This window comes from Meles meles, chromosome 6 (assembly GCF_922984935.1).
Source record: "Meles meles chromosome 6, mMelMel3.1 paternal haplotype, whole genome shotgun sequence".
NCBI classification, from domain to species: Eukaryota; Metazoa; Chordata; class Mammalia; order Carnivora; family Mustelidae; genus Meles; species Meles meles.
In genome coordinates, this window is record NC_060071.1 from 22033442 (window position 1) to 22047683 (window position 14242).

General features: G+C 44.0%; 1 protein-coding gene and 1 pseudogene across 1 annotated transcript in view; one reads left to right on the plus strand and one right to left on the minus strand.

The window, feature by feature from the left end:
* The window catches only part of OTUD7A (OTU deubiquitinase 7A), a 387396-nt gene that overhangs the window by 96199 nt on the left and 276955 nt on the right, over nt 1-14242 (minus strand). Inside the window, exon 5 of the mRNA XM_046010022.1 lies at nt 886-1068. Within this exon, the coding sequence (XP_045865978.1) occupies nt 886-1068 (183 nt within the window). The remainder of the gene's footprint in view (nt 1-885; nt 1069-14242) is intronic.
* On the plus strand, nt 1123-1250 carry LOC123945281 (annotated as a pseudogene).

Consider the following 14242-nt stretch of genomic DNA (forward strand, 5'->3'; position numbering starts at 1 on the left):
CATCGCCAGCAGAAATGCGTCTGAAAAAGTCCTGAAGTTACTGAATTAAGGACACACAGGTACTGGCACAGCAAATCCACTCTGGGAACACTGACTTAGAGAAATAAAAACACTAGTATCTACGATCACAGGCATATGGTTGTTTATTTTAGCATTGTTAGTAGTATTGAAAACAAGCAAAACACAAAACCCAAGAAACCCCAGAATAAACATTCATACAGGAGTGGTTTAAACATCACTGTAGGCTGTGGAATAAAATATTGAGACTCTACTCATGATTCAATATTCTGAGAAGCAAGTGATTTGAGAAGCATCATATGCATTTGACCTTGATGCATTTTGAAAGAGCACAGGGAAAGCAAGGAGGGGACAGACGAGGACGTAATCTTTGGCTATTACATCAGTGAGATCTGAGTTGGGTGAAGAAAACTCTTAAGTTCTCTCTATCTTTGCACTATTTCTTTCACCAGGATAAACACATCTGACTTCTGTAATTAAGGAAAAGAAGAGAGGAAAGGGAGCCCGTGGAGCAACGAACTGATGATGAGCAGATCTGGAGACCACCCTACGTAGGAAGTAAGCGAATGGACTAGAGGGGGTTGGCTTGGAGAGACCAAGGCTCCAGGAGGAGTGCCCCCCTTTAATCAAGTGGGGGCCTGGGGAACTGGACTCCTCCTCTGGCTTCTCTGAAGCAGTGGGAGGAGCCTGAAACGGAAGCTGCAGTGTGCATCTCAGCTTGAGGAGCACGCACAGACCGATTTGCCTGCAGCCCGGAGGTAATGCCCTCGCCAGGTTCTTTGCGCACTCCACCCCTCATCCCTGCTACCCCATGCAAGCCAGGGAACACTGGGGAAGCTGTACAGGGCTCAGCCCCTCACCAGGTACCTTGGGCAATGTCGTCCTGTCTCTGCAGGCAGGGCCGCTCCACCTTGTGGCTGGGTTGGGGCGGCTCTCGCTCTGGCTGTTTGGGGCACCTGCCCTCGTTGAACACATGTGGCAGGTTGGCTGTGTGCACTTGTCGGAGCTGCTCATAGTCACTCAGAGCGGCGGTCAGGTCCCAGTTTTTGCCTATGGCCAAGAAATGACAATATTAAGGATCTCATTATAGAAAAAAACTGTGCGAGCTTTGCGCAGCGGCAGTATCGTAGCCAATGAGGTTTCTCCGAGGCGCGATAATTGCTAATTGAAAAAAAAACTGTGTAAGAAGGGCTCCCCCTCAGTACGTTGAGTAATGAACTTTCCACCGGCAATGCTCGTATTTTCAGAGGGGTAAACGGCCTGATGTGTAAGTAGAGGTTCACACCTGCGACTGACGTCCATCCGAAATATGTGACTATTTACTCTCATCGCCTTCAGCTTCATGCACACACGTGTCAAAACGTTATGTTCCTAATTATCCTGCTTTCCTCACCCCTTTGAAAAATCAACTTGTAGAGCTAGCTTATTCTATGAGGGAAGCAAAACATAAACTAACCCCCCAAAAACAAAAACAAACAACAACAACAACAAACCCAAAAACAACTAATTAAAAAAATACCCAAATTTTCTTTAGGCTTTTGCTTATAGTTTTAGTTCTATTTTTAAGGTTCATATGGGAAAAGCAGAAGCTTGGGAGTCATTCCCTGTGTAAAAGACTTAGTAGGAAGCAGTCTCCAGACCTCTGACCCTGAACTGGGTGAGCTGCTCCTGGGGACTGGGGTCCTGGCCTGGGGCCGCTCTAAACAGGGCCCCTGGGCACGGAGATGGGTGCAGGGTGTTGAAGGGGACTCTTTGCAACACCAGGGAGAGCTGTTGTGGGGGCTGGTACTCCGTGGGGCTCTAATTCTGAGTCTGAGTCAACGGCCTTCTAATGGAGGGACAGAGACACCGCACACTGCGTCCCATTTATTAGGTATCATGAGCTTTTTGAAGACAAAGAATTAAAAGCCTCGCTTTCATTTTAAAGAGCAAATAAAATCTTACCCTCTCCCAGTTAACTTCGAAGTGCAGGTATTAACAGTACTGACCTGATTATATGCTGAATTATGTATATATGCAATATCATGAGGCTTTGAATGTGTAAAATAATATCGGGACATCCTTTTTTTTTTTTTTTTTTTGGTTCCTTCCACATCTAGTGCAGACTTGATACTCTCAGTCATCATACGGCCATTCGTAACTTAATCACATTCCTCCCCCCCCCCCATAATCAGCTAACAAAGATGCAATAGTTGCATCTTCGCAGCATCTCAGTGGGTAAGAAAAGCAAACTAATCTATCTGGGTCACACAACAGAAAAAGACAGCAGGAGCTGGTGTTTTTGTAAGTGATAATAAATAGGGGGTCCTGGTGTAATGCAGCCTGATGATGGTGAGTAACGGAAGTGGAGGGTGGTGGTTGTGGCCATGGGCCTGGGGTGGTGGCAATAACAGGGCTGGTTTGGGAAAAGGAAACTGAAGCAGAAATGTCAGAACAGACTTGTGCTCTTACATGGGACTAATAATCACAGTACACACATACTACCTACATGATCAAAACCCAGCTTTTTCTTTTTTTTTTAAAGTATTTTATTTATTTATTTGACAGGCAGAGATCACAAGTAGGCAGAGAGGCAGGTAGAGAGAGAGGACGAAGCAGGCTCCCTGTGGAACAGAGAACCCGATGCGGGACTCGATTCCAGGACCCTGAGATCATGACCTGAGCCGAAGGCAGAGGCTTAACCCACTGAGCCATCCAGGTGCCCCAAACCCGGCATTTTCAAGTCTAAGGGGTAGTGACTATCAAATGGGCATTAATGTTCCAAGAGACAAAGAGAAGACCCTGCCTTTAGGGAAATGATGTCTTAGCAGAAGTGATAATGTGAGAGGCACCCTGCTCTAAGGCATGGCCAGGGTGGGGAAGGGGCAATACCCAAGGGAGGGTTAAAGCTGCGGCGAGGAGGAAGGTCAAGGAGAGGGGAGGTGGAGGAGGAGCATTCCTGATGCCAGTTCCCATCACAAAATGCAGACATCCCGGCGTGGATGTGTGTATTAGCAGCAACATCAGCACAACGAATTCTGGTTGTGAAAAGGGATGGGAGAGCAGGGAAGCCTCCCATGTGAGGCACCTGAGGAGCTCCAGGTGCAGCCAGGGGTATCATCATCCCCAGGCCTCAACAGGGAACAGGCACTATTATGGTGTATCACAGACAGAAAGTGACACATAGACTGATTACGGCATTTACCTGCAGTTCCTCATTTGCTACATCACGGTGTTTGCATGTGGACCCTCTAATCTGTCCTCCCCGCCCCCCCTCCCCCACCACTGAGCTGCATCTCCCATGCAGGGCTGCCCAGCACACAAAACCTGGTCCTGGCAGAGCTGTAGACCCTAATCCTGCTGGCAGGGCACTGACATGGGGAGCCAGCCCCCTCCCGCCCCACTGGGCTTCTTATGCCCAGTGGAAAGAGCCTCTCCTGCTGCTTCTGTCTATTCCCCACCCTTCTCAGAACCCCCACCCACTGTTCCCACTCTAAGGGATTCGGGCCCAAGTGTGAGAGCAGGCCCCCGAGGGCCAGGGCTGCAGTGTTGTCCTGCAGGACAAGGGTGTGTTCCCATTCACGCATCTGTTAGTGGATCAACTTGGACACACTGACGAGGCAGGTGTCCCACCGTGGGGGAAGGACCGTGCATTCTGGGACTCCTCACTGCTGATTCTCCAGCTTGCTTGTAGCTCCCCTGCATTCTCCTGTTGCTGCCCCATACTCACGCTCACTTTGCTACGCACCTGCCCTGTATTCTTAACTAGTCAGCATCTGGTCCTCCTTGTGCTGCATCTCATCACAGAAATTCAACAACTGTTAAATGAGAAAGAAGAGGGAAGAGAGGAGGGGCGGCGGCACTGTCCACAAAAGCCTAGCTCCCAAACACTCCCTTCAGAAGTTTTTTTTTTTTTTTTAAGATTTTGTTTATTTATTTGACAGACGGAGATCACAAGTAGGCAGAGAGGCAGAGAGAGAGGGGGAAGCAGGCTCCCCGCTGAGCAGAGAGCCCGATGTGAGGCTTGATCCCAGGACCCCGGGATCATGACCCAAGCTGAAGGCAGAGGTTTTAACCCACTGAGCCACCCAGGTGCCCCTCCCTTCAGAAGTTTTAAAGAATTCAAGGAGTCAGTACTTCAGTATCCATGCATGTGGAAAGGCCACTGACATGGGAAGAAAATCAAGACAGACGACAGACACATTCATCAATTGTTGAGGGAGTCAGAGCCCCTGAAGATGGCTTCCCACTCTACAATTCCCAAGATGGCAGCTCGGGAAGACCAGAATTGTGTAAATGGTGATTTATAGACACATGGACTGGGAAGGTCTCCGTGGTTAGCTTGGTATTGATGGGTTGTACAGATTGTACCTAAAAACAGGAAATCTAGGAGACAGGGATGGGGTGGGTTCCTGTGGCCCAGAAGTGGGCTTTGGGGGGTCTGAGATCATATAACTCAAGCTCTCCTTTCTTTTCCATTCCAAGTCTCGAAGAGTTCTAATGGATGTCACCCAGATTCAGGAGGAGCAGGAAGGGCCCAGAGGACCACAATGGCCTCACCACCGTAATGGATGGGCCGAGGCCCAGATGGAATCGATAGGCTGAGTGATCATGGTGGCCATGGGCTGTATGTGCCTCTGAAGCCGGGACACTCATTTCAAGGAAGGAATTGGTCCAGTGGAACAGTCACGAACACAGGCTTTGGGGCCTGGGTCCAGCCCTGGCTCTGCCTTGTAGCTACTTCTGTGAGAGAGAATATAACATTTCACCATGCAAAACCTCAGATTACTTCTCTGTACAACTGGGGAGAGTAAAATCCATCTAATGGGAATTCTTAGGAGGATTAACTGAGACGAGGAGATCATGTTGGTAAAGTTCTTAGCACATGGTGGTTGGTGTTATGATCATTTATTGTTAAGTTTCTGCTATGTCTAACTTCTATCGCTTGTGATTGAAATCCAGCTAGTAAGTGGGAACTGAGATTCAAATCTGGGTCTGTCATGGTTAAAACCCAAGCTTTTGGGGCTATAGTTCCCTCGAACCTGGTCTATAAAGTGGAGATGCAGGAGATCACAGGAAGATGTGAAATGGAAACTGACTAAACTCAGGGAAAAAGCAAAAAAGAGAATCCTTTCTGAAATGAAGTTAAATTGTAAGAGAGCAGAGAAAAAACAGACCACAGATAGCACAGTAAGGACCGTAAAAATGAAAAATAGGGGCAGCTGGCTGTCTCAGTTGTTTAAGTGTCCGACTCTTGATTTTGGCTCAGGTCATGATCTCAGGGTCGTGGGATCAAGCCTGTTATGGGACTTCACACTCAGTAGGGCATGTGCTTGAGGATTCTCTTCCTCTCCCTCTGCCCCTCCCCTTACCTGTGCTCTCTTTCTCTAAAATAAATAAATAAATCTTTACAAAAAAATGAAAAATAAATAAATTGGAAAAAGTGAAACAAAAATAAAAACTTACAGAGAAATGGTAGGTATAGAATACAGGTGAAAGGCATACAACATACGCATAACTGGAGCCTAAAATAAGAAATCTAAAATAGGGGCACCTGGGTGGCTCAGTTGGTTAAGTGACTGCCTTTGGCTTGGGTCATGATCCTGGAGTCTTGGGATCAAGTCCGGCATTGGGCTCCCTACTCAGCAGGGAGTCTGCTTCTCCTTCTGATGCTCTCCCTCTCTCATTTTCTCTCTTGCTCTCAAATAAATAAAATCTTAAAAAAAAAAAAGAAATCCAAAATAATGGAAAAGAAAAAAAATTTAAAAACTATCTTTAAAAAGCAAGCTTTTGATGCAAAGATTTGATTCCATATATTGAAAGACAAACTGCATAAAAGGAAGTTCTCAGTATAATCAATACCAAGATATATCCTTATAAAATTATTTTGTATTGAATAATATATATATTTTTTATACTGAGTATATTTTTTATACTGAATATTTAAGCAAAAAATGAAGAAAATCAGGCTGGTAACATACTTCCTGGCAACCACATTTAAAGCTTGAAGTCAGTGGGGTCACATGTACAAGATACTGAAAGAAAGAAATGTGGGCTAAGAAATTTTTATACTTATAGAGGCTATCCTTTCATATACAGAGGCTGCAGACAAACCATTTTAAATGTGTATGAGTCCAGGAACTACTACTCAAATAGATCTTTCTTGAGAAAACTACTAGAGGATGGGCTCCAGCTAGTCAAGAGATGAATGGGAGTTTGGCAAAGGGACTGCCAGGCAGTAATAAATTTATTTAACTGTACAACTATGAAAAAGCAAAGGTGCAGATACAATTGCAAGAGGAGAAGGTCAATAGATTGTTAAGCAAAAATGGTACAGTCAACAAAATGGTAGAAGGCAGAAAGTAGAATCAACTAACAGTTCCTTTAGCTATGCTACATGGGAGCACAAAATAATAATATTTAAAGTTGAAAGATTAAATACAAATACATAAACATTTTTAATAGCAGAGGTGAATGCCAAAACCAGATAAAAGATATACTACTGATTTAACTGGATGGGAGGAGAAAGAAAAAGAGAGGAGGGAGGAAGAAGAAGATACAAGCTAATTTTGTTGGGGCAGATTGTAAGAACTAATATTGTCTAAAGAAAAAAGAAAACATGATGTTACACAAAGGTAGAATTTTAAAAAGTAAATCATTAGATAAAAAATGTAACTTTTATAAATATCAGAAATATATTTTAAATAAGAACCTAACAAAATATATTGAAAGACATTTGAAATATTTATATATAAAAATAAAAAACACAATATGATAGAATTAAGAACCGCTATATCTGTCAGAGCAATACCTTTAAATAGACTTAATGCAACTATTTAAATATGAGGTTTTTCACATTATCTCACAAAGCAAAGTCTAACGATTTGCTGTATATATGAGATCTATCTAGAGCAAAGTGATTCAGAAAAGTTGCAACTAACAGGGAAGGACAATGCTGATCAGGTTTACCAGGCAAAGATAAAACAACAAAAACAAAAAGCAATATAGGAGACATGATCTTATATCAAACAAAGTAAAATTCAGGCCAAAAAGAGTTATTTAAGATGAGGAAGGCCACTTTATAACCCTAAAGGGTTCAAATAATGGAGATGTATTAATCATGCTCTTTCTTTTCCGTAGTTTTGAGGTCTTGCTGACCCAGGAGGGACTGCCCTACTCAGGGCTATCTGATTTCTTCGTGATAGCAAACTACCTCCCTGGAAGCATGTCTTTTATGTGCAAAGCAGCCAATCCGAACCCCTCACCCCAACCACATATGATCAGGCTTTCATAGTCAAGGCAAATGCTCCCCCATGCTGATCTCCCAGAACCAGGTACAACTTGGGACAGCCTCTCCAGCCAATCTAGCCAATCCTAAAACTACTTACACTGCTTACCCTGCCTTACCTCTTCCTTCCTGCAGAACCCACACTAAAGGTTCTTGCTCGAATTTTTCCCCGTATCTTCTGTCTCCTGACTGACCCTGCTACTCCTCTGTGTGGCCCTCGTGGCCTGCCTCCTGTTCCTAGCAACCATTTTCCTCTATGACACTGATTTCCATGCCTGTGTCTTACCAGACCTGATTAGAACAAATCTCAGATACATATTAAAACAGAAGACATAAGAAGTATGAATATATGCATACTAAATAGAAAACTAGAAAACTTTACAAAGCAGAAATTGCCATGAAACACTGGAATTTACTAATAACAAGAGAATGCCATTAGTAGCAGGATAGATTATAATGTAACAAACAGCCTCCAGACTCTTGAGGTCATTACAATGAAGGCTTGATTTTTGCTCAAGCCATGAGTTGGCTGAAGTTTGGCTGAGCTCTGTCACATCTCGCTTTGGGATTCAGGAGGACAGAAGAGTCAGTCTTAAAAACTTCCTATCAGTTTGACAGAAGGACAAAAATCCCTGGACTATCTCCCATTAACAATCAAATCACTTCCTCATCTAACTTAAAAATTTAATATGATCCCTATAAAAATATATAAGCAGGGTTTGGAATCAGGCAAGCTGATTGTAACATTCATTTGAAAAACTAAGCGAGAATAACCAGGGACCCTCTGAAACAAAGGAGCAGCCAGGAGGGAGGGGCACTCACACACACAGGCAACTGGCTCTCCTGTTTATATGAACAACCGTAGAAAGCCATGGAACATAACGGAAGTCCCAGAGAGGCTGAAATACATATGTAATGTCAAAACAGACATACTGATCTGGGGAAAGGCCTGCATTTCGTATCACACACCTAGAGGCATCTCTGAGGCAGGTCAGATGCTGAGAAAATCCAAGTCTAAGGAAGGAGCATGCATGCAGGAAGGCTAGTGTGGATGGGGCAGGGGGCGGGGCAGGGGTAGGGGGGAAGAAGCAGCAGATCCACCATGAAGGTGCCACTGAGGTCCTCCCTGAACTGACTGGCAACCCAGGAAAAGGGACGGCCCTTCAGACGAATTTGCATTATGGTAAAGGGCCCAGACATAAAGAATGCATCCCATGGGGTGCTGCCCCCAGTTAGGGAGAGTCTTAGATGAAGTGACTTCCTTCCCCTGGTCACACCAGAAGAAATAGTCAGCTGTGAGTCATCAGCTGTGTCACTCTCTGCTCCCCACACTGGCAGGAGTGCCTGGACCCCCTGACAAAAGGAGCCGAGCACGGGAGCAAATGCCACACCCTCTGTTTTCTCCTGAGTCGGGAGCGCACACATATGTGGTTTGCCCAGAAACTGTAAGGGGGAAAAGAGATTAACAACCCAGAAGTACAAGCAAAGGACATGAACAAAGATTTCATTGAAAAATAATTATAAATGGCTCTTAAATATATGGAAAGATGATTAATTTTACTCACAAAAGAAATGCAAATCACAAACACACCAAGAGGACTCCCGGTGGCTCAGCTGGTTAGGTGTCTGCCTTCAGCTCAGGTCATGATTCCAGGGTCCTTGGCTGGAGTCCCCACATCAGGCTCCCTGCTCAGTGGGGAGTCTGCTTCTCCCTCTGCCCCCCACTCCACACTTGTGCTTATTCTCTTTCTCTCTCCCACACAAAAATAAATAAAAACTTTTTTTAAACCCTAAAACCAAAAGATAAATACACTAAGAAACCATTTTACACATATCAAAGTGGTGAATGCAAAATCTGGCAACCCACCTGGTTACCAAGTTTGTTGGTAAACAGGCTCGCTCATCCCCCGGCTGCTAAAAGTACAGAATGATATAACCCTCACACAAGGCTATTTCCCAGTATTCATCAAAATCACAATGCATTTATCCTGTGACCCAGCCACCCCACTTCTGGGCTTTTGCCCTAGAGAAATACCTATACACATAAAAGGAGGTATGTACAATATAGTCATTGCAGCATCATTTACAACAGCAAAATAATGGAAACGAGCTAATTGTCCATGTATGGAAGAATATTTAAATAAACTACGGTACACTCCACTTAACATAATATGCTAGTGCATGAAACAATGACGGAGCTGCCATGGAACGACGCACTCTAGCACACATCTGGGAGTGAAATAAGGAAGGTGTTAAGTATTCATAATCCTACTTTTGAGTAAGGACAGAATAACATATACATACATTCCCTCTCTATATTAATATACACAAATAAGTGCATGCTTGCATCTGCGTATACGAAGACCAGAAGGGTAAATAAAAAAGTAGCACAAGTGGTGATCAAGAGTGTGGGACGGGACGGGGGAGGGGCACGGTATTGTCAATGTCTTCCTCTTTTGAGTTTTTGAACTATTTGAATAAATCAGTTATAGAAAACAGTGAATAAAACAAAATGTCTAAATTTTTTAAAGGACTAAACAATACCTTCATTGTTTAAACAATATCTGAAGTGTATCCCAGTGAGAAATTTCCCTTAATATGTGGGGAGCCGTAACTACAGAATTGGAAGTCCTCATCTCATTTCCATTGGCAGCAACAATTCTGAATTTCCTGGCTATTAAATACAGATGGAAATAGAAAGAACCAGTTGAAAGAACTGGACCTCTTAGCTAGCCGATATTTGTAAGGCTGTTTTAATTAGTTTATTTTTATAGAAATGTGGAGAAGGAAATCAGCCCGAAGGCTTGCTCGACTAATCTTCCAATAGGTTGTAGTTCACCAGATGCTTGTGCAAATATAACAGACATGATGATAATATAACAAAATGATTTGACTAATATTTTGATATTTTTGATGTTGAAAACTTAAAAAAGACACTGGTATTATTGCATTCTATTGACAGCAATAGGGGCTGGTACATGTGGCAAATTTAAACAAATGTTGAAAGAGAAAATACATTTATGCACAATCACTCTTTGACCCATGGCAAAATGGCTTTTGTGATCCACTTTCTACTGAAGCAGCTCTTTTCAAGATTACCAACAAGCTTGGTGTAGATAAATCCAAGGTCATTTCTCTGTCCCCCACCAATAAAGCTCTCTCTCCTCCTTAATTTACTCTCCTTTTTGGGGGGAGTAAAGGGGAAGGATCTAATGTACAACACAGTGACTGCCATTCTCTTACTTCTAAGATATCGCACTCCCTTAGTCATCCTTTTTTTTTTTTTTTTTTTTTTTTTTTTTTTTTTTTTTTTTTTCCCCCAATGGCTGCTCTACTCCTGTCCTTTTAACAGCAGCTCTTCCTCCATTAAATCCCTAGATGTTGTCATTCCTCAGTGTTCAGATCTGGGTCAAACTCTGTTAGGAGGTATTTGAAAGACATTTTTACTTCTGACTTAAAGGAATGTAGACTTAAGAGGAGAGCTGACCTGTGCTGTTATTCCCTGTTCTTACTGACTGGAATACAGACATATTACCTGGAGCTGAGGCAATCATTTTGCAAACATGAGGTAAAAAGCATAAAAAGCTCAATTGCTAAGAATGCTGAGTGAGGGAGGGGGAAAACCTGAATAAAAATCTGGACAGATTACTGCCAGCTACCCCCCAACTAATACAGAAAAAAAGAGACAGGGAGTTAGGCACGAGTATGACAAGGTACTCAGGACTGGATATAACTTGAGACTTAGGGATGATCAGAGGTGCTCTCATTCAGGCTGAGACATGAAGGAAGTATGAAAGCTATTCTGGCAACGAACCAGGAGCAGGAGGAGCAGCGGAAGTAGGCTGGGAAGAGGACAGCACATGGATAAACCTGGAAGTGAAATGACCTTGTTCATTAAAGCAATGAAGGTAGTTAAGATGAATATGGTGCCGAGAGGAGCCAGGAGAGGCTGCTTGGGGAGAGGGAGGTGTTGGGACAGAGTGCTCCTTGAAGCATCTTGTGAAGTATGCGCTGGGGTTTGGACTTCATCCCAAGGGCAAACATGAGTCACTGAAGCATTGACAAAGAAGCAGGGCCTGATCAAATTTTTATTTTTGAAAAAGAAAGTATTTGCATTAAAAAATTACTCGGGCTAAACTTCAGAAACTGCATTAGAATTGGGGAAGCTGGAGGCAGAAAGTATTAGGAGAGACCTGTAGCAATACAGATGAGAATCGAGATGGCCTGGCCCAGTGACAGAGAGGATGGAGAAGCGGGGGCGAGGGGGGCGGTGGTTCTCTTCAGTGCTGGACAGGAGGGAGAGGGAGAGGTGAAGGCAGGTGTCTAGGAAATGATTGGCTGGGTTATGGTAATCCACATCTGGAAGATTACGCAGCCATTAAAAGAATTAAAAGAATGACTTTGCATATACAACTGATTTGAGGGGATTTCAGTGAAGTAGTGTTGAGTGAGAAAAGCAGTATGATGACAGCGTGTGCAGCATAATCACCTTGGGCAACACAAAGCAAACACGACTCTGCCTGGTCCACATCATCCACCATCATCATGCCTTGGCATCCAAGGTCAATTTTGCACCCTCCCTGCCCACCCCCCGCTCTGCCTTTGCACACCCTCGCTCATCCCAGGGGAGAAGTGTGAGTGAATTCTCCTGCAAGTCCCTTCTCAGTAGAGTTCTGGCAACAGACTCCAATGAGAAGCATTCATGCAAGACTGATTGGAAGGCTGAGCACAGGCTGGTTTTCTATGGGGAGTTGCAAGCAGATGCCTGGGCAGAGAGCAGATGGAGACTGGCTGTAGCTTTGAGGCAAACCCCTGAGAAGCACCTGCTTGGCAACCCAGCTGCCAGGGTAGATGGGGAGGGTGCCTCGTGACTCGAGGCTGTAAGAACTTCCAGTGAGCACCAGTGAGCCTCCAACTATGAGTACAGCTTCTCTGATTTCACTTATTTCCTCAGGTCTATAAACCTCTATTTCCCTTTCCCTTCCCAGAAATACAAATCTGTTGTATTTCTAGGTACTGATAATAACGTAGTAACAAGAGAAATTAATTATTTCCCTTTCCTACTTGAAATACCTAGAATGACCTCTTTCTTCTTTATCAAATGCTGATGGATCAGAATTTGGTACTGGAAATTGTTCCAGGAAAGCAGAACGACAAAGATGAGACTAGTTCTCTGATGGTGTAGAAAAGCTAACAGCTGTTATCAACAGACACTGTGATGCAAAGATGGGATCTAAGGAGTGCGGTGGGTGAACCCCCTTGACTGTGCTGGGGAGCATGCAAGAAAAATCCTGATCCATAGGACAATGAGCAGAAAAGACTGGGCTTTGAAAGCTGGATGGGATCCTGAGAATACTTAGTGGGTTCTGATGAACCTGGGGTCCTTGAATCTCCAGTTGTCCCGAGCTTATCGGACCAGAAGAGGCAGCCCCTCTCCCTTGACCAAGACCAGTGCCCGCTCTCCCCCATCGTCTGAAGACCTGGGAATGACCTCTTCTGAGCATATGTGTTTCACGGAGATGCTCAGTTTTAAAACCCAGGTCTCATAAAAGTTTTCAGATTCATAACAAGGAAGATGGCCTAGGAGAAAGTTCCATATACATCAAAAGAATTCTAAGGTTTTTGTTAGTAAAAATCTAGAGTGCATAGGATTATATTTTTACAAATGTTAAACTGAGAATTGACCAAATGTCCCAATGGCAGAAGCAAAAGACTCTGGACTCCGGGAAACAGAAGGGGGGAGCGTGGGGAGATCGGGTAACTGGGTGATGGACATCAAGGAGGGCACGTGATCTGATGAGCTCTGGCTGTTATACACAACTAACGAATCACTGAACACTACATCAACACTACATATGTGCTACTATAGTACATTATGTACTATATGTTGGCTAATTGAACCTAATTTTAAAAAGGTGCAGAGTGTGGATATGAAGATATGGGTGCTGGGTGATGGCTAGGGGAGCAGGGCAGGTGTCATGGAAGAAGGTGTTACAAACTCCCCAAGTGGAGTCTGCAAGGGACAGGATTCAAGATATGGCTTGCATATTTTCTCCCTTGCTTTGTTATTTATCAATAGGTATATATGAATCAACTCATGCCATTCTCCCTTGTTATACACAAAGTAGGCTAGGTGTGATTAAGCTCCTAATCTAGTCTTCAAGTTATAGTTTATCGAAGATAAGTCATGGTCTCAACCAGGTGAGGAATGAACACAACTCAAGATGGGTTTGGGACTCATGGGGCTTTGTACCTCCTGCAGGTGGTGAGAAGTGAGCACATCTTCAGTTGTGTGGGGGATTGGTGGGATGTGATGTTATTGTGGTTGCTTGTTTAAGTATGGATCAAGGACATGTATGGATGAGGACACAAGCAAAATGATGGAGAGTGCCAGAAAGTCCATTGCCAGCTCAATCACTGCCTTCCCTACACTCCCCTTTTTCATTTTCCTCTACAAAGTGGGGCAGAAGCCAGAAGTGACCAAAAAAAAAAAAAAAAAAGCCAGAAGTGACACTTCCCAGAACTGCTTTCCTGATAAGTTCCAGCTTCTAAAGGAGAAGCACTGATGCAAAGTTTGCAAGGCTGCAAGAAGGAGAAGCCATCACACTCCAAGGCCAGCTGTGAGCACACACAGCTCCTAGGGTAGCTCTGGGGAACCTCATAGTAGCTGTGAGTCCCAGCTGCCTTGTGCTTGGCATAGCAGGTAACAACAGCAGCAGCCTGGCCCCTCTGACATTCCTGAGGTTGACGGTGACTCCCTACAAACCTGCTTCTCTGTGACATCCCTGACCTTTGCTCCATCAACCCTTTCAATGGTGGTGTGAACCTCTAAGTGCCCGTATTTAAATCCATCTCACTTGCAAACCTCAAGTGTCTTAGGTGTTCCCAAGAGATTTCTGGTTGCATTCATGCATGTGTATACATCTGTGTGTCCCTCTCTGTGTTTAATATATATTA